This window comes from Physeter macrocephalus, chromosome 11, assembly GCF_002837175.3.
Source record: "Physeter macrocephalus isolate SW-GA chromosome 11, ASM283717v5, whole genome shotgun sequence".
NCBI classification, from domain to species: domain Eukaryota; kingdom Metazoa; phylum Chordata; class Mammalia; order Artiodactyla; family Physeteridae; genus Physeter; species Physeter macrocephalus.
The window spans coordinates 144,251,411-144,273,192 of NC_041224.1; the positions used below are offsets into that span (position 1 = coordinate 144,251,411).

At 36.0% G+C, this 21,782-nt stretch overlaps 1 protein-coding gene across 1 annotated transcript in view; it reads right to left on the reverse strand.

Moving 5' to 3' along the window:
• The window catches only part of KCNH5 (potassium voltage-gated channel subfamily H member 5), a 346,085-nt gene that overhangs the window by 116,695 nt on the left and 207,608 nt on the right, over positions 1-21,782 (reverse strand). The window contains exon 8 of the mRNA XM_024117436.1: positions 2,174-2,373. Within this exon, the coding sequence (XP_023973204.1) occupies positions 2,174-2,373 (200 nt within the window). The remainder of the gene's footprint in view (positions 1-2,173; positions 2,374-21,782) is intronic.

Consider the following 21,782-nt stretch of genomic DNA (forward strand, 5'->3'; position numbering starts at 1 on the left):
CGCAAGAGGGAAGAAATATGGGAACATATGTATATGTATAACTGATTCACTTTGTTGTAAAGGAGAAAGTAACACACTATTGTAAAAAGTTATATTCCAATAAAGATGTTAAAAAAAAAAAATCTGCTCTTCCTACTAGTCAAATACTACTCTAAAGATTTCCCATTTAGTTAGGAGGCACATCCATGATTTTGTCTTATCCAAACGTTAATTCATTTTAATATTTTTACTTATTTCTTTAAAAATCTTTTTATGTGAATTAAAATTTTATTTCACCTTTAATATTAACCTCCCCATTTTTTTCCCATTATTCCCTTGTCCATGGATATTCTACCAATCAGAAGTACATTTCTGTGACAATAAATGATGAACAGCAAACAACCAAAAAAAATGTCAATAATAAGAACTACACGGTGGGTGCACTTCCGTAAACACCCGATGCCAGTATATTACACCCTAACTGCATCATGAAGCAGACAGTTGAGCAGGTACTAGAGGGGAAGCTTGTGAGAATCTACTAGTTCCATTCCCAAACTAACCCAGCATCTGGGAACTTAGAGAAGCGAACTAAAAAATCTGCCATGTACCAGATCTGTGGCATAGGCTCTGGGTCAGGTCCTTTTCTATTGTAAAGGGCTATTATTCCATCAGTTTACTGGTGTTATCTGTCAACTACCATGAGACTCCACTGAATTTTCTGGAAAGAAAAGCTTCTGACTGAGATAGTGATTGAGAAGGTAAATGGTTGAGTCTTGAGCTCAGTTTCATTGAATGTGGACCTCAGAGAACATCCTGCTTCTAGCGATTTAAACACTGACTCTCACATGCACCCCTCAGGAAGATCCTGTTCCTTCCTTAGATTCCCTCCCTACTAACCTTATATCAGTTCAGGTACACATTAATCAAATTCCACAGGTATGCAGTTTGTCCTTTTCCCCTCTGTGGTCACACATTCCACTTTAAAGGGCCATTTAACTGCATCTTGTAAAATGTCAAAAGAGCAAATCTCACCCTATTTCATAACTCTTCCACATAGCTAGCCTCCAGTATCTCACTTGCACTCTCTCTGAAGGCTTCCCTCCCTCAGCTCTTACCCTCAAGTCCATTCCCTTCATCTCCCCTCAATCCTCTGCTCCTAACACCTGCTCTGGCTTACAACTTCCTACTTGTTTCAAGAAATTCCCCTAACTAAACATCTACTTTTTTCATTGGCTCTTTCACTTTGACACTGAAAGGTGCTTGCTGAGCAGGTCTGAAAGGAAAACTACAAATCAACCTCATATGATTAAAAAAAATAAAATTTGTGGGAAATGGCAAGGAAGGTTATGTGCTATCCGATTATCATATGTCAAAAATCAGTAGCTAAAAATAAAGCCTTCGCTGATACTTATAAAGTGAAATAGCTTAAGATCAGTTTTCTCTAAAAGTCTTACGTGCAAGCCCTACTTGTCATTCCCTATGTTGGATGTGAATCAGCAGGGTGTAGGAAGTGAGAATTTATTTGATTTTGTTTACCATGAGGAGGACTTTGGTTTCTTCTTTGCCCCTAATATGAGTTAGATGGGAAAAACTTAAAGAGGTTCCATGAAAAGACAAGCAAGAAATTAGATATGACAGGTGGATTGCAAGGATCATATCTATTTCATAGATTTGTGTAGGGAAAAAGGGAAAACAAAGAACTATAAGTTACATTATAGAACATGTGACAGAGAGAAGAGAAATTTAAGTAGAGGGTAGAATAGAAGACATATAATCTTTTAGTTATAAGCAAGGAATTTTCTTTCTGAATTTTAAATGGGCAAAATGTCAAAAGAGAAATCAAGAATAAAATCTAGCAAAAGAAATGGCAGCACAGTTAGCATTTTAGAGGAATGTGACAAATTACTCTGAGTGGTAATGAGAATGTTTTGAGGAAATGAAATAATTAGCTGTTTTCAGGAACCACAATTCCTAAATTGAGTTTGATGACTAGTACTAATTGATGGTTAATGGTTGAACATTTTCCACTTTCCAAGCACTAAATAATATGATTGAGTGATATGTCACTTATGAAATACAGAGTAACATTTATAAAGCAATTATACAAGTAACATGTGAGTGGGAAAGCTATGGGCATCTGAAGGTCCTATTGAAATAGAAAATAAATAACAAGAACAATAGTAATAACCCATACCTTTTCTGTGTCAATGCCTTTTGACATAGACCATGTTGAGACAATATAATCCATGACTCGTTCACTAAGGCCTTTGGGGACCTGATAGAGTTTCAGAAAGTCCCGTACATTATTCAGCATCTCATGGTACCGGTTGGTGTTGGCATACATTTGCTGGAAAATTGTGGTCACATTTCCAAAAATAGTTGCATAAAGAAGAGCTGAAAGAGAAGAAATGATAAAAATAAATCAACTATCCCAAGTGAAAAAAAAATGATGTGAATATTGGTGAAATCAATGAATCACTTGACAGAGATGCCTTTATAAACTTTTCAGCATATGCATGGTAACCCCTGAGAAGAGTGCCCAGAATTTGGTGTTCACTCAATAAGTGTTATCTTTAGTATGATAAACATGATTTTATGAGTGAGCACTGTTCTAGTCATTGTGGTAAAACATGAGAGTGGTTGATAGATTTCGTGAAGAATTAGATGATCCAAGGTTATGATTTGCCTAAGACATTCTTAGCCTTATGACTAAAGTTATCCTCCAGCCCTGTCCTCCTGAATGAAGCCTAATCAATAAATTTTCGAGAGATTGATGATCCAGTTTAGAAATGTATGCTCTTTCTCACTGCTTGCTTCATCCAGCTTTTGGATTACTTCCCTGCTTATCAATATTTTTGACAGAACATCAGAAATATAGGGAGGGAAGACAAATCCAAGTGTTCCATTTCTAGAAGATTCTAGAGAGAAACAGGGTTGGAATTAACAGTTAAAATGAAACTTTGGGAGTGCCTGAAAATTCTAGTTATTAAATTTATGTCGGTAACCCAGTATCATAAGGCTTTTTTATTTCATTGTTTTAATTAAGAATAAAGTCAATTTGCAAACCATTGTTATTCATCTACAGTGGCTAGGAAAGGAATAGGGTTTTTTAAAGCCCCTGACGGCTACTCCCTCCCTCAACCCATAATTTACCAACTCTTCTCTCTCCAGATGTGGTCAGGTTACTAATGTTGACCTGATCTTGAAAAAGCTTTTAAAAGCAAGTCACGGGCTTCCCTGGTGGCGCAGTGGTTGCGCGTCCGCCTGCCGATGCAGGGGAACTGGGTTCGCGCCCCGGTCTGGGAGGATCCCACGTGCCGCGGAGCGGCTGGGCCCGTGAGCCATGGCCGCTGGGCCTGCGCGTCCGGAGCCTGTGCTCCGCAACGGGAGAGGCCGCAGCGGAGGGAGGCCCGCATACCACAAAAATAAATAAATAAATAAATAAAAGCAATTCAGTTCAGCCCCAGATCAACACACCTTCAATCACACACCACTCCCAGCCTATCTCGTCCCTTTGATTTTACTCCTTTGTTTAACAGTAAGCTCTTTTGAAAAGAGGGCAATATTTTATTCCCCTTAATATTCAGTAAATACAATGTTTAGTAACCACATTCATTCCATAAGCATTTCACAAATAAGTGGAATATCAGACAGTGATCACTTCCATTCTTGTTCCTCTAAGCATTTGAAAAATTACTCGTCTGAACGAAAAGTATTGACTGTTTTATTTCACAGTTTGATCAACCAAACCCCACTTGATGGAATTAGTATACCAACAAGCCAGTGAAGCAAATTAAGATCTTCAATCTATTTTCAGAAAATCATTTGTTTTTTAAATAACAGTTGCTCTTTGAGTATAACAAATTATAATTTCAAAATAGGAAGCTATGATTTTACAAGCATTTACTCAGTTCTTTTTGTTTGTTTGTTTGTTTTGGGGGTTTTTTGGCTGTTATTTAGGGATTTTGATGCCTGTGAAGAACAATTTTTAAGATAGATGATATTTTGTTAAAACTGAGTAGGAAGAATATAGTGCTGACATTTCCCATCTGGGTCTTTAAATCTTTGTTTATATTTAAAAACAACAAAAAAGTAGAGGTAATCACAGACTTAATATTCTATTCCATCATTGTTGGCATTAAGAAAGACGAACACAGAAATAATGTGAACAAACTAATGGTAGAAGAATCATGCAACAAATGGAATTTTGCATTTCCTGAAAAGAGACATAAAGAGGATTTATGTTTTTAAAATAATGAGGTTTTTAGAGGTTAATGAAATAATGCTACAATCATGTTTTTGAATAGATAGTCCCCAGCTATTTTGTCAGTAAATATCACAGAAATATTATTTTGATGTGTTCAACTCATTTGGCTCCCTAAGATGCCTGTAATATGCTGTATTTGTCAAAGTGTCTTACTACTGCCTTTTAGCTTAACAAATTACCACACACTTCATCTTCGGGGGTACATTAAATATGCACACATTCTAGTCATATGAAAGCTTAAGTACTAAAATATGAATAAAACTGCCAATGTATTTAACGTTTTCAGCATTCATAAATGAAGAATACAATCAATGTCCCATAAGGTTTGGTATATTACAAGGAATTTTCTGCCTCCAACTTTCATCTGAGTGTGGTGTCCTGCACTGGGTAGGACTAATCAAGGTCACAATTTAAGGTAAGACATTCAATTATATATATAATTATAAGTATATAAGTATATATACATATATGTAACATATACATATATATACATATATAGCATATACATAATTATATATATAATTTTTTACCTTGAAATGTTAAAAAAAACATGCAGAAAGTTCATATACCCACATGTGCTCACATGTAGCTCTCTCAATTATGACATCTTACAGAACTAAAGTAATTTATCAAAACCAGGCAATTGACAATGACACATAACAATTAACCAGACTATAGACATTATATTTCAGCATTTTTTTACATGCAGTCATTTTTTTGGTGTACAGCTTTATAAAATTTTATCACATGTACAGATCCATGTAATTTATGTATATTTTTAAAAAGAGAAACCATTTCTTCCTTAAAAATATTTTCCACATTTAGGACTAGTACACATTTCATAAAATATACTGACAGCAAGTATGATATTCCATAGTAAGCAAAAATACTGCTTCCCACCACAGTCTGTGTTCCCAGGATAAATGGGTACATCTTCAATGAGAGTGACCCTGGGACATGACACACGATAATGAAAGAAATTGATCTTAGTAGAAACTAGCTCTATGCTGCTAACTCCCAAAGTAATACCTATCCCCTGAAGTACAGACACACAAGCCTTCTTGGATGTCTCACTGCCATTCAAATCTAACAAGTCCAAAAGAGAACTCTTATTTTACACCACCTTCTCTTCAACAACCAAATGCACTTTTCATCTCATTAAATTGTAAAGCCACACCTAGTTGCTCAGACCAAAACTAAAGCGTCATTCTTCAATTCATTCTTTGATTCATCTCCTACATCTACTCTATCAACAATTCCTATTGGCTCTCCCTTCAAAATAGAGCCTCAGTACAATCCCTTCCCACTACCTCTACCAGCATTCTTGCATCCTTTAAGAGTATATCCTTTTCCACTTACTAGCTATCTGTCTTTGGGCCAGTTACTAAATCTCTCTAAGATTCTATTATTTCCCCTCTTACAACTTTACAGTTACTTTAGAATCTTTACAAAGGAGTTGTGCTAAATAATATAACATATAAATCAGTTTTTAAAAAGTCCAGTAGGGAATAAATATACATGAAATGTTATGTATGTATCATCGACGTTGTCATCAACATCATCATCATCATCATCATCATCATGGAAATAGCTCCCAAACAATTAATTTTTCACTCAGCAGAAAGAATATCCCCTTCCTTCAATACAACTCTCTACCCCCTTACTATACCTGTGTTCTTAATCTTATTTATCACTACTTTAATTTACATTACACATTTATTTATTTGCTTATTGATATCTACCTTCCCTATTAGAAATGCAAAATCTGTAAGTACAGGCCTGGACCTTGTCCTTTTTGCTCACTGCTGTATTTCCAGAATACAGACCAGTTCCTGGAACATAATAGCTATTCAGATATTTTTTCCTGTAAGTTCACACACTAAAAACCTAGGAAACATTTTTTCAGAAACATCCTTTTTTTCAAGTCAAACTTCATTACTGGTGATACAACAACATAGAAGGAATACACACTATTAATGCACATGAGAGAATAAAATATTTAGAAGCTAAGGTGACATATACCTTGGCCATGTTAAGATAATAAATAAATTAAAAAGGCCTATTGTCATTCATCAAACATGAATGCTCATGCTTGGCCTGGCAAGTTTTGCAGAGTACTATTATAGAATTTTACCCTTTGAATGGGATGCCATAGACGTAATTTGCCTACTTTACTAGGAATAATTAGAATAATCTGTTAAAATTTGATAAGCCTTTTATATGCTCTCCTGTAGCCTTTTAAGCTTAAGACAACTTAAGACAAGCTAATTTTATAAGCTTATCACATTTAATGAATTTTTAATTCTGGCATATACACTAGTAAATGTCTTATCTAAAAAGTCTTATATTTTTCTTATTCACCACAAGGGGATTATTTTAAAGATAATTATGTTAGATTAAAGATGGCTACAATTTCTCTGAAACCCCTTCCATTGACAGGCAGGGTCTATATTCCTTTCCCTTGAATCTAGGCATACTCTATAACTATTTTACTAATAGACTACGGTAACTATAATCATATGCCAATATCTGGGACCAAGCCTTAAGAAACTAGAAACTTCCAATTCCTGTTAGAACACCTGCTCTTAGAATCTAGCTTCCATGTTGTAAGGAAGCCCATTCTTCTAGAAAGTTCCACATGGAGAAGAATTAAGGCCCCTGGTCAATAGTCTTGGCTGAGCTTCCAGCTAAGCACTGGTCTTAGGCTGAACAATTTAAAATATTGATATAAGAAGACATTTCTGGTAACAGGCTGTGCAGGTGGTTCAACCATCACTTCCCTTTCTATTTATATTCATATTTAATAAGGATAGTTAAGATAGGAAGGAAAATGTTCTATCAATCTATGATTGTATGTGCAGCACACAGCTTGACAACATCAGCTTACCAGCCATGTATGTGGCTGAGCCAACTAAGAAGTGAATTTTTCAGACCCATTCAAGCCATCCCAGCTGATAACACATGGACCAGAAAGTGATGCCTTCCTAGACCTGCATAAGTTACAGATTAATGAGTGAAATAAATGGCTGTTCTTGATTTAAGCCACTAATTTTGATTAGTTATGCAACTTTAATATTCTAATAAGTAGTTTTATTAATAGCTTAATAAAACAGATTGATTCTCAACTGATTAGAAAACCTGGGAGAGGAGGGTAGTGAGCTCCTTGCGATGCACATCAGAGCCTAATAGCATATTTTAGAAAATGTTTTTTTAACATTTAATACATTTTAGTACTTAAAAACACCTATTATTTTCATAATATATACATTAAAGTCATGAATGAATGTTTAATGTTCTCAAAAAGAGACAAATTAAAAGATTGAATAATGCCATATAGCCAATCACAGATTTCACTATTCATTCATTATCATTTAATTCAGTAGATATTTATTGAACACTTATTACATGCAGCCACTACAACAGTCACTAAGGATTCAACATGATCCCTGCTCTCAAATAGTATTCACTACTTCCTACAGAAAGGTATTATCTTTATTTTTTATCAGGGCCCTTAATTTTATTTATTTATTTTTTAAAAAAATTTTATTGGAGTATAGTTGATTTACAATGTTGTGTTAGTTTCAGGTGCACAGCAAAGTGAATCAGTTATACATATAATTATATCCACTCTTTTTTAGATTCTTTTCCTATATAAGCCATTACAGAGTATTGAGTAGAGTTCCTTGTGCTATACAGTAGGTCCTTATTAGTTATCCATTTAATATATAGTAGTGTGTACATGTCAATCACAATCTCCCAATTTATCCCTCCCTCCCATTACCCCCGGTAACCATAAGTTTGTTTTCTACATCTGTAACTCTATTTCTGTTTTGTAGATAAGTTAATTTGTACACTTTTTTTTAGACTCCACATATAAGCAATATCATATGATATTTGTCTTTCTCTGTCTGACTTATTTCACTCAGTATGAAAACCTCTAGGTCCATCCATGTTGCTGCAAATGGCATTATTCTTTAATTCTCCCAACTCACATGCTTTGGAAGGAGGCTAATGATCATTTCCTTTCCATAGTTTACAAAAATTCACAAACTTACAGCCATTCCAAGTATATAAACTAAATATAGTTTATTTCTCAGGGTTAAACAATTTGCCGAGTCAAACAAAATCTATGTTTAGCTAATTAATTGTAACTCTGCCTCCACTCTTACGAATTGCTCAGGATAACAGATCAGATGATGATATCCAGTTCTCTGAATAAACTGTGTTCTCCAGTCACTTCATTTTGTTTGCTCCTTAGGTCAAGCTGCAGCCATTCATCTTCTTATTAATGATTTATATTTTTTAGACTTTTTGTGCCTGTTCAAGTTGACATCCAACATTTACTTTTCCTAATTATCTTTCTTTTATAAATCTTGGCAAGTAATAATTGGCCTTAGACTAAGCAATTTAAAATATTGATATGAGAATGCATTTCTGGTAACCATTAAATCCACATAGGTGGTTCATCCATCATTTCCATTTCTATTTCTATTCACTAAAGTCCACTTTTAATAATGATATTTAAGACATGGAAGGAGAATATTCCACCAATGTATGATTTTATATGTATCACACAGCCTGCTAAAACACTTGAAATCACTCCAGTTGGCTTTAGAACAAAGTGAAGAAGCTGATCATCAGATCTCCAATTTCGAAGTTTTATTCTCCTTCCAGCTGTCTCATAATGGCTCCTGGTTTCCCTGGATGCTCTTTTGCAATTACCCATATATGTAAGCTGCCTCTAGGCATCCACTTATGAAACAGGTATCTTCTCTTTCCCAGTCTTCACTTAATCCATGCCCCATTTCATCTAGTACCTGAACCATGCCAACTATTTTGTTAGAAATTAATCTCATTAATTGCTTTATATCAAGTGTTAAATACTGAAAACTATTTAATACAATATCCCTCTTAGGGACGTTGGAATTTTGAAGGAGGAATTCCACATAATACAATGACTTGATTGAATCATTACTTGAATTAACTCTCAACTAGTAAGATAAGTTGATACACAGAAGGGACCATTTTTTTAATTTATCAAAATTATAGCATAGTATTGGACACATTTCAACAGTTTATAGCTAATTCCATGATTATCATAAAAACTGACTACATCAAAATAGTTTCAATAATTATATGGCAATGACTATTATTTTTTATTGATGTGTATTGATTTACAATACTATATTTGTTTCAGGTGTACAGCATAGTGATTTAGTATTTTTATAGATTATACTCCATTAAAAGTTATTACAAAATAATGGCTATAATTCCCTGTGCTGTACAATACTTATCTATTTTATACACAGTAGTTTGTATCTCATAATCCTGTAACCCTAACGTGTCCCTCTCCCCTACCCACTCCCCAGTGGTAACCACTGGTTTGTTTTGCGTATCTGTAAGTCTGTTTCTATTTTGCTCTATACATTCCTTTTATTTTTTAGATTCCACATACAAGTGATACCAAATAGTACTTGTCTTTTTCTGTCTGACATATTTTACGAAGCATAATATTCTCTAGGTCCATCAATGTTGCTTAAATTGGCAGAATTTCATTCTTTTTTATGGCTGAATAATATTCTGTTGTATATATACACCATGTATTCTTTATCCATTTATCTGTTGATGGACACTTGGGTTGCTTCCATACCATGGCAATTGTAAAATAATGCTGCTATGAACATTGGGGGTGTGGTATCTTTTCAAATTAGCATTATTGTTTTTTGCCAGGTACTCAGGAGTGGGATTGCTGGATCATGTGGTAGTTTTATTTTTAGTTTTTTGGGGAATCTCCACACTGTTTTTGAGAGTGGGTATACCAATTTACTTTCCCACAAGTGTACAAGGGTTCCCTTTTCTCTACAACCTCGCCAACATTTGTTATTTGGAGACTTTCTTATGATGGCCATTCTGACTGATGGAAGGTGATATCTCATTTTGGTTTTGATTTGCATTTCTCTAATAATTAGTGATGCACATGTTTTCATGTGCCTGTTAGCCATCTGTATGTTTTCTTTGGAAAAATGTCTGTTCAGGTCTTTTACCAATTTTTGATTGACTTGTCTGGTTTTTTTGATATTGAGTTGTATGAGCTGTTTATGTATTTTTGGATATTAACCCCTTGCCAGTCATATCATTTGCAAATATTTTCTCCCATTAAGTGGGTTGTCTTTTATTTTGTCGATGGTTTCTTTTGCTCTGTAAAAGCTTTTAATTTTAATTAGGTCTCACTTGTTTATTTTTGCTTTTGTTCCCTTTGCCTTAGGAGACAGATCCAAAAAAATATTATATCCAAGAGTGTTCTGCCTATTTTCTTCTAGGAGTTTTATGGTTTCGAGTCCTACATTTAGGTCTTTAGTCCTTTTTTTTTTTGCGGTATGCGGGCCCCTCACTGTTGTGGCCTCTCCCGTTGTGGAGCACAGGCTCCAGACGTGCAGGCTCATTGGCCACGGCTCACAGGCCTAGTCGCTCCGTGGCATGTGGGATCTTCCCGGACCGGGGCACGAACCCGTGTCCCCTGCATCAGCAGGCAGACTCTCAACCACTGCGCCATGAGGGAAGCCCCTTTAGTCCATTTTTGAGTTTATTTTTGTATATAGCGTGAGGAAATGTTCTAATCTCATTCTTTTACATGTAGCTGTCCAGTCTTCCTAGCACCACTTGCTGAAGAGACTGTCTTTTCTCCATTGTATATTCTTGCCTCCTTTGTCAAAGATTAATTTACCATAGGTGTATGGGTTAATTTCCATTCCATTGAACTATGTGTCTGTTTTTGTGGCAGAACCATACTGTTTTGATTACTGTAGTTTTGTAATAGAGACTGAAGTCAGGGAGAGTGATACTTAGAGCTTTGTTCTTGTTTCTCAATATTACTTTGGCAATTCAGGATATTTTGTGGCTCTGTATTAATTTTAGGATTATTTGTTCTAGTTCTGTGAAAAATATCATGGGTATTTTAATATGGATTACATTAAATCCATAGATTGCTTTGAGTAGTACGGCCATTTCAACAGTATTAATTCTTCCAATCCAAGAGCACGGGATATCTTTCCATTTATTTGATCATCTTCAATTTCCTTCATCAATGTTTTATTGTTTTCAGAGTATAGGTCCTTCACCATCTTGGTTAAGTTTATTCCTAGGTATTTTAGTCTTTTTGATATGATCTTAAATGGGATAACTTTCTCTTTCTGATAGTTCTTTATTGGTGGATAGAAAAGCAACAGATTTCTGCATATTAATCCTGTATCTTGCAACTTTACTGAATTCATTTATTAGTTGTATTTTTCAGGGTATTTATATATATTCTTATAGTATATCTTTTTTATTAAAAAAACTTTAAAACACAAGGAAACAACAATGGTGAGATTCTGATACTGCAGTGGTTCAATGATTTGATTCAGAGATTTTCTGTTGCCCTTCAAATTATAAAATGCTAACAACAGATCACTCTACCTAGTTGTAAGTCTACTTTTATCAGTTACAGAAAAGAAAAAAGGGAAAAAAAGAGAAAATATAGTAAGTACAGAATGGATTCACTGTGTTGAAAAATGGAATTTCTTTTACTTACAGCTATTCTCTGTTTATTTTGTACTAGATAGACATTTTCAATGTTTTCCAGTAATTTTCATTAATGCTTTTCATTAATGATACCTGCAAGCCACTTTCTCTAATCTTTAGCACCAGAATATGAAAAGAAGCAATAAACAGAGGATAACATTGGATCACTTACTCTTTCTATATATCTATAAAGGGGGTATTACTATTACATTAATATGGGAACACTAAATACAAAACTTGAAATAGTATTAAAATACCTCTTTACCAAAACACAAGTATTATTGATCCAAGCCCCAAAGAGTAAAGTGGCACTGCCAACAACCTAAATAAACTGTTGAGGTCCCTAAGAACAGTATCTGTGGAATAGCCAAGAGCTTCTCAGGTATTCTGAAAAATAGTGTCATAACCTGTCTTCTTGCTGAACCTCCGAATAATTTATTCTTGCTTCCAAATCTTTGTTCTTTCAGTTCCTTTGTGGTGGATCTCAGAATATGACCATATATTTTTCCTATCTTGGTATGCACATCTCTTTGCAATGAAACTTTATTGCTTCCCCCACCAAAAGGTGGAATCTACTTCCTTTAATCTGTGCTGGATTTATGACTTCCAGTAGAATAAGGCAGAGATGATATTATGCAATTTCCAGAGACATTAAGGGACTCACTTGTTTTGCTTTTGCTTTCTTGGAATGCTGTCTTGAGACCATCATTCATGAGGAAGCCTGGAATGTACTGACAGCAAGATAGCAAGGATGGAGAGGTATAGTTATCCAGTGGTCCCAGCTGAACCTTGTCCCCAGCCAAGGTGCCAACTATATGTAGCTACCTGAGGGAAATGAACTGAAGAACTAATTATCCAGTCAACCAATAGAGTCATGAAAAATAATGAATCATTGTGGTATGAAGTCACTCCGTCTTGGAGTCATTTCTTACACAGCAACAGATAACTGATACAAAGCCCTCTCCCTTTTCCTTCATCCGTCCTAAATCCCAGGCACTCTTTGGGGCTTATTATTTCCTTTATAAAACCTTCTCTGATTATCCTAGGTAAAGGAATTTCTCCTATTTTTCTACAGAACCTATCAATACTTCATTCCTTAAAAGAGTAATTATATGCCTTGGTTTACATTTTTATATTCCCCTATATGTGTTAACATATCATGCTGTAAATATAGTGAAGTTCTTGAAAGCAATTACCTTTTAAACTCCTTTGTATCTGTCTATTGACTACATAGTTCCAAACACATAACTTCTGAACAAATGAAAAATATAAGTTGAATTAACTTTAAAGGATTCTCCTTATATAGCAAAGCAACAGCAAGTACATAAGAAGCATCCCAGGTCAAATCTGACTGAGAATATCATTAAAGTATTCGGATTTGCCAGTCTGAAGAGATGGAAGGCAAAAAACAAAACAGCTATTAAGAGGTATAAATCACAAAAGTTACTGCTACAGTGAAAATTATCTGTTAATATTCTAATACCAAGAATATTAGAACCTGAGGACATAAGTTACTGGAACTTAGTAGTTTATGAAAAATAAATATATTCTAAGTCATAGTATAATATTGTAGATAAAGGTATCATCAGAAATTAATCAAGAAAATATCCCTATACTAAGTATGGGTTAGAAGTTTAAATGGATACAGTTTAGACAAATTATTCCATTTCTTGGAAGTTATACTATGACATTATAAAATGAGCACACAAAAATGATCACTGAAGTGTTATTTATAATATGTGAAAAAAGTAAAATGTTCAAAAATAAATATTAGGTGATACAAATGATGGCACAACAATACAACTGAAAATTAGGAAGCCATTAAGATTATGATGGGGATTTCTGGGAATATATCTGAAAAAAAAATAAAAGCATATTTTTATTATAAAAAGTTTTCTTAATTTCATTATTTGTAATATTATATCTGTGAATATGTGTGTGGAGGATTGATTTATGGGTATACATAGAAAAGTGACTAGAAGGATGTTTATAAAATGTTAACAGTTCTTATATTTAGGCAATAGGATTTGTGGTGATTTTGATGTTCTTTAAACTTCAGCATTACTTAATATTTGTAATAAGCATAAAGAAGTGCCAAAATTTGCAAAAAGAGTAAGTTACTTGTATTTCTTAAAATGGTAGAAGCCATAAATCTTTTTAGAGAGCAATTAGATTAATTCCCAGGGGACATATACATAAAAGATCATCAAGAAATCTGAGTTGCTAATGGTGATAGCAAACCTTTACTTAGTACTTGTTATGAGCTTTATGTACATTATCTCACCAAATTCACACAATCACCCTACGTTACTATTTTATCCTCATTGTAAAATATAAGGAACACATTCAGGAAATTAATCTGCCCAGAATCAGATCAGAGCTTCAGTCTCAACAGCTACACAACCTAACACCCTATCAGCTTTAAGACTGATGTTGCAACTAATAATTATTCTACCCCACAGCAGACTTCTGTAGCCAATATTAATTGCTTACTAATCATAGATCTGACTAAAAGTTCTTAAGTGTAAACATCAGATCTCAAATAATTAAGCACTCCCAAGGGCTAGAATATAGACCAAGTAGAAACAGCATGCACCCCTTAAATGATAAGTACCAAGAGATATTCTGGGCCCATCACTAAACTAGGATATGGTTGAATACAGGCAAAAGCCCTTAAATCTGCTATGGTTGCAACATTACTCAAATAGCATTTAATGCAGTAGAAAAGAAAATTTACTGAGTAATATCTCTGTAACATAAAAAGGAAATTTTTAGTTTACTCTGCTTATGCTTATTCACTGTGATACCCTATTAAACACTATGATACACATCAACATTACTCAGGAATTAATGTTTATTTTGAGAGAATTAAAAATTCAAGAAAATTGGATACATACTTAGTAATGGAATTTCTAATTTGTGAATCTTAGAAGGCAAAAGACCCAGGGAACATGAGTAATACAAATCTAACATTTATAATCTGCCCATAATCATCCTCAAATTACATATACTCTTACATCTATAAACTCTCCATCATCCTGATGATGATGATGGGGAGATTAAATTGTACATTCAATTGTATCAAATTGTATATTCTTAAGTCAGTGCTGCATCCATTAGCACTCTATCACAATCTAGGTGCTCTGTCATCAATTTTTAATAATGTAACAACCTTCATAGGGCCCCTCCTTCCATTTTCTCAAATATTACGGTCAGCCCACTGAACTCAGGAACAAATAAATGTCTTTTATCAGCAGTCTTTGAACACCTTCTTTAAAGCACTGGGCAGAGTAAATTGCCCAGGCCCAGGGATCTGTGTGCTTGTCGCTATTCTCCTGCTTCCTTCTAATTTGGAAACTACACTAAACATCAAGTTTCCAAACCAGATAAAGAGGATTTGGGGTTGTGGAATACAGGTTCCATTTTGGAGCTGGAAAAGGAGATGAGATATTGTAAATTTCATTCTGTGAGCATTTCCTCAATGCATATAACCTATAAACCCTTTACACAGTGGAAATGAAAACAAAGTTACAGCTTTTCAAAGGTGAAACTCTGAATAGTTTTGTCTGGCAGACATTTTGGTCAAGAGCACCACTGATCTTCTCAGCTCCATTGTTGGCTCCAATCTCTATATGACCCATTTATAAAATCACTTACCAAAGAGCTTTTCATTCTGCCTTCAGAATAGCTCAAACTCATATAGTCTCCTTCCTATTAAAGGTCCCAGAATGTGGTCTTTTCATCCTATAGATAGGTTACCACAAAAGCTTCCTAACTGTTCTATCTCCAGTCTCTGTTACAATACAGTCGGCACATGGCCACCTGGAAAAATTTCCTAAAATACTAAAATGCTGTGATTTTATTTTTCTCCATAAAAATGTTTAATGTATACACATAGCCTTTAAGGTAAAGGCACTCAGAGAGAACCTATGGGATCTATACAATGGGGAAAAGTTTCTATCTGCCAGACTCGGTACTTTGTATTTCTTCCATAAGCTAATTTATCACTTCCCTACCTACACTGAGCTATGAAAGAAGAAACCACATCCTTAACTTCTTTTCCAACGAAGTCAGAGTTTTGCCCAGTGAATGAATTTTCAAAAGTTAATTTCACTTGGCTATAAATAAAGGGATGGGAGGCTGGATTTTTCTGACTCTGTATCTCTCTAGCTACCTGTATGGTACCTGAATGATCTTACTACCTATTAAAATTTCATGTAATGCATAGCAAACAATTCATCAAAGGATAGGCAATATATCCTTAAATAAATTTATTCTTTAAGCTCTTTTTTTTTTTTTTTTTTTTTTGCATTACACAGGCCTCTCTCTGTTGTGTCCTCTCCCATTGCGGAGCACAGGCTCCGGACGCGCAGGCTTAGCGGCCATGGCTCACGGGCCCAGCCGCTCTGCGGCATGTGGGATCTTCCCGGACCGGGCCATGAACCCGTGTCCCCTGCATCGGCAGGCGGACTCTCAACCACTGTGCCACCAGGGAAGCCCTTCTTTAAGCTCTTTAATGCAGAGCCAGTATCATCTACTTCCTTCATAATCCCTAAGAATAATTAAAATGTTCTTCAACAAAGTGGGTTACTGACAAAAGTGGCAAACTAACATGAAAAAATTACAGCAGCTAAATTAGACTTTGTCCCTTATGGTGAAATGGCATAATTAATTTGTGTCTGTATAGAAGACATTAAATTGTATACACATGATCAAAACTTCTAAGAAGGTGTTTTAGCTATTTTATAATTATATTTAGGCCTTTTTTGCATTGGCCAATAATCAGAGTATGCATCAACATATCAAGCATACATATATTAAGTGCTTACTGCGTGTAAACAACGTGAAGCATTGTGGGAGATATAGGGATATACAATTCTATACACATATTTTTCTTTTTTAACTAATACTTGAAGCAGTTTGATTGTAAAAATCTATGCTCAACAATGATTATGACTTTTTTCATGTTTCTTAAAAATCTTCTAAACAATGCATCAGAAATCTGATATTAACACTGTAAGAAGCCTGATCATTAAATAACAATACATTTGGCAAAATGCCCTGAAGAGTCAATAAGATCAAAACTAAACAGGTTGACCTCACTTTCTTACTGAAACTGTTCTACATTAAAATCTTGGGTCAGTCTCATCATCACTGACTTAACATTGCCCTTAACAACTTTCATTACTCTTTTCCCTTTAAGTAATGCTTATCTCCTTCATATTTAAGACACACAGCTCCTCTACTGGCTCTTGTCTTCTCCCTCATCTAAAGTGTCTGTACAATTAATCAGTCAAACCAAGACCTTTCTGAGAGTGAAAGAGAGCAATCTTATTAGTTATGCTGGGACAGCAGGGCTAAGGAGGGCTGTCCCAGGTAAACAAAACACACCACCTTTATTCCAATTCCTCTTTCTATGGTCCCTTCCCTCATTACAAGAGACAAGGTCTGTGGGCAACTGATGATCATTTGCATCAGAGCTCACTCTGTGAGGAATTCTGTCCATTCATGGGATCTCAACTAACATCTGAACTCATATATTTTCCCTGTTTATGTGCCCTACCATCTCGTGTTGCAAGGGCTTACACAATCACTTTATTGGATGACTGTAGCTCTCAAACTGCCTGATGTGATGCTTAAAAGGAATCATGTAATTTCCTCCTGGCCTAGAGTATTACTCTTCCCAAAATTCCTTTTTACATTCATCTGAGTAGGCATAAAGTATAAAACCAAGGCTCTAGAAACTGAAACCACTATGGGTATTTTTTGCTGACACTGAGGGTTTAAAATTAACAGAGAATTTTTTTTTTAATAGACAATTGCCTCTGATTTTTTTTTTTTAAAGAAGATGTTGAGGGTAGGAGTTTATTAATTAATTTATTTATTTTTGTTGTGTTGGGTCTTCATTTCTATGCGAGGGCTTTCTCTAGTTGTGGCAAGCAGGAGCCACTCTTCATCACAGTGCGCAGGCTTCTCACTATCGCGGCCTCTCCTGTTGTGCAGCACAGGCTCCAGACGCGCAGGCTCAGTAGTTGTGGCTCACGGGCCCAGCCACTCCGCGGCATGTGGGATCCTCCCAGACCGGGGCTCGAACCCGTGTCCTCTGCATTAGCAGGCAGATTCTCAACCACTGCGCCACCAGGGAAGCCCGAGAATTTTTTTAAATATATGAGTGAGATGAGAAAAGTATTTTCTAGAGAAGGCAAAATGAGTTGGTCAAGGTGTAAGGAATTTGATTTCACAGTGCAGTCCAAAATTTGCAAACTGTATTCTTTTGGAACACTATAATTCCCTGTGACTATAACAGATGTTTGTCTTAAAAAAATTTTCTGGATCAAATAAGTTTAACATTAGTTCTCCCTCTGGGAGAGTCCCAATTCACATTACCATATCACAATGCATATTACCATATCAAAAGCTCTGAGAAACCTTGCAGTAAAGACACCATTTTTCATACTTGTTTGTTCTTGGAACGCTTTTTGTTCATTAAAAACCTACTAACAGAGACCTTGAAGGTGGCAGAGGAATAAGATGTGGAGATCACCTTCCTCCCCACATATACATCAGAAATACATCTACACGTGGAACAACTCCTACAGAACACCTACTGAATGCTGGCAGAAAACCTCAGACTTCCCAAAAGGCAAGAAATTCCCCACGTCCCTGCATAGGGCAAAAGAAAAAAGAAAAAACAGAGACAAAAGAATAGGGATGGAACCTGCACCTCGGGGAGGGAGCTGTGAAGGAGGAAAAGTTTCCACATACTAGGAAGATCCTTCACTGTCGGAGACAGGGGGTGCTGGGGGGAAGCTTCGGAGACACAGAGGAGAGTGCAGCAATAGGGGTGCAGAGGGAAAAGCAGAGAGATTCTGCACAGAGAATCGGTGCCGACCAGCACTCACCAGCCCAAGAGGCCTGTCTGCTCACCCACCAGGCTGGGTGGGGGCTGGGAGCTGAGGCTCGGGCTTCGAAGGTCAGGTCCCAGGGAGAGGACTGGGGTTGGCGGCGTGAACACAGCCTGAAGGGGCCTAGTGCACCACAGCTAGCCGGGAGGGAGTCCGGGAAAAACTCTGGACCTGCCTAAGAGGCAAGAGACCATTGTTTCAGGGTGCGTGAGGAGAGGGGATTCGCAGCATGGCCTAAATGAGCTCCAGAGACGGGTGCGAGCCACGGCTATCAGTGCAAACACCAGAGATGGGCATGAAATGCTAAGGCTGCTACTGCAGCCACCAAGAAGCCTGTGTGCAAGCACAGGTCACTATCCACACCTCCCCCCCCAGGAGCCCATGCAGCCCACCACTGCCAGGGTCCCGTGATCCAGGGACAACTTACCTGGGAGAAGGCACAGTGCAGATATTTTTTTTTCCTTTTACTCTTGCTGTGAATGTATCTGTATGCTTCTTTGTCTGATTTTGTCTGTATAGCTTTGCTTTTACCAGTTGTCCTAGGGTTATGTCTGTACGTTTATTTATTTATTTATTTATTTATTTATTTTTTAGTAAAGTTTTAGTGTTTGCTATTATTGGTGGATTTGTTTTTTGGTTTGTTGCTCTCTTCTTTCTTTTTTTTTCTTTTTTCATTTTTTTGACTTTTTTATTATTAATAATTTTAAAAAATTTCCTATTTTAATAACTTTATTTTATTTCATTTTTTTCTTTCTTTCTTTCTTTCTTTTTTTCTCCCTTTTCTTCTGAGCCAAGTGGCTGACAGGGCCTTGGTGCTCTGGCCAGGTATCAGGTCTGTGCATCTGAGGTGAGAGAGCTGAGTTCAGAATACTGGTCCACCAGAGAACTGCCAGCTCCAAATAATATCAAACAGCGAAACCTCACCCAGAGATCTCCATCTCAACGCTAAGACCCAGCTCCACTCAATGACCAGCAAGCTACAGTGCTGGACACCCTATGCCAAAGAACTAGCAAGACAGGAACAGAACCCCACCCATTAGCACAGAAGCTATCTAAAATCAAAATAAGGTCACAGCACCCCAAAACACACCACCAGACATGGTCCACCCCAAAAGACAGACAAGATCCAAGCTTGTTCAACAGGATACAGGCACCAGTCATCTCCACCAGGAAGCTACTGGGGGCAGACAGCAAAAACAATGGGAACTATGAACCTGCAGCCTGTGAAAAGGAGACCCTCAAACACAGTAAGTTAAGCAAAATTAAAAGACAGAGAAACACACAGCAGATGAAGGAGAAACGTAAAAACCCACCAGACTAAACAAATGAAGAGGAAAGAGGCAGTCCACCTGAAAAAAGAATTCAGACTAATAATAGTAAAGATGATACAAAATCTTAGAAATAGAGCAGAGAAAATACAAGAAACGTTTAACAAGGACATAGAAGAACTAAAGAGCAAATAAACAATGATGAACAACACAATAAATGAAATTTAAAATTCTTTAGAAGGAATCAATGGCAGAATAACTGAGGAAGAAGAACAAATAAGTGACCTGGAAGATAAAATAGTGGAAATTACTACTGCAGAGCAGAATAAAGAAAAAAGAATGAAAAGAATTGAGGACAGTCTCAGAGACCTCTGGGACGATATTAAACACACTGACATTCAAATTATAGGGGTCTCAGAAAAAGAAAAGAGAAAGGGACTGAGAAAATATTTGAAGAGATTATAGTTGAAACCTCACTAATATGGGAAAGGAAATAGTCAATCAAGTCCAAAAAGAGCAGAGAATCCCATACAGGATAAATTCAAGGAAAAACATGCCAAAACACAGATTAATCAAACTATCAAAAATTAAATACAAAGAAAAAATATTAAAAGCATCAAGGGAAAAACAACAAATAACATACAAGGGAATCCCCATAAGGTTAACACCTGATCTTTAAGCAGAAACTGCAAGCCAGAAGGGAGTTGCAGTACATATTTAAAGTGATGAAGGAGAAAAACCTACACCCAAGTCTACTCTACCCATCAAGGATCTCATTCAGATTTGATGGAGAAATTAAAACCTTTACAGACAAGCAAAAGCTAAGAGAATTCAGCACAACCAAACCAGCTTTGCGACAAAGGCTAAAAGAACTTCTCTAGGAAGGAAACACAAGAGAAGGAAAAGACCTACAATAACAAACCCAACACAATTAAGAAAATGGTAATGGGAACATACATATTGATAACTACCTTAAATGTAAATGGATTAAATGCCCCAACCAAAAGACACAGACTGGCTGAATGGATACAAAAACAAGACCCATATATATGCTGTCTACAAGAGACCCACTTCAAACCTAGGGACACATACAGACTGAAAGTGAGGGGATGGAAAAAGATATTCCATGCAAATGGAAATCAGAAAAAAGCTGGAGTAGCAATTCTCATATCAGACAAAATAGACTTTAAAATAAAAAAATGATCAAGGGATCAATCCAAGAAGAAGATATAACAATTGTAAATATGTATGCACCCAACATAGGAGCACCTTAATACATAAGGCAAATACTAACAGCCATATAAAGGGAAATCAACGGTAACACAATCCTAGTAGGGGACTTTAACACCCCACTTTCACCAACGGACAGATCATCCAAAACGAAAATAAATAAGGAAACACAAGCTTTAAATGATATATTAAACAAGATGGACTTAATTGATATTTATAGGACATTCCATACAAAAACAGCAGATTACGCTTTCTTCTCAAGCGCTCATGGAACATGCTCCAGGAGATCATATCTTGGGTCACAAATATAGCAGCGGTAAATTTAAGAAAACTAAAATCGTATCAAGTATCTTTTCTGGCCACAATGCTGTGAGACTAGATGTTAATTACAGGGAAAAATCTGTAAAAATTACAAAAACATGGAGGCTAAACAATACACTACTAAATAACCAAGAGATCACTGAAGAAATCAAAGAGGAAATCAAAAAATACCTAGAAACAAATGACAATGAAAACATGATGACCCAAAACCTATGGGATGCAGCAAAAGCAGTTCTAAGAGGGAAGTTCATA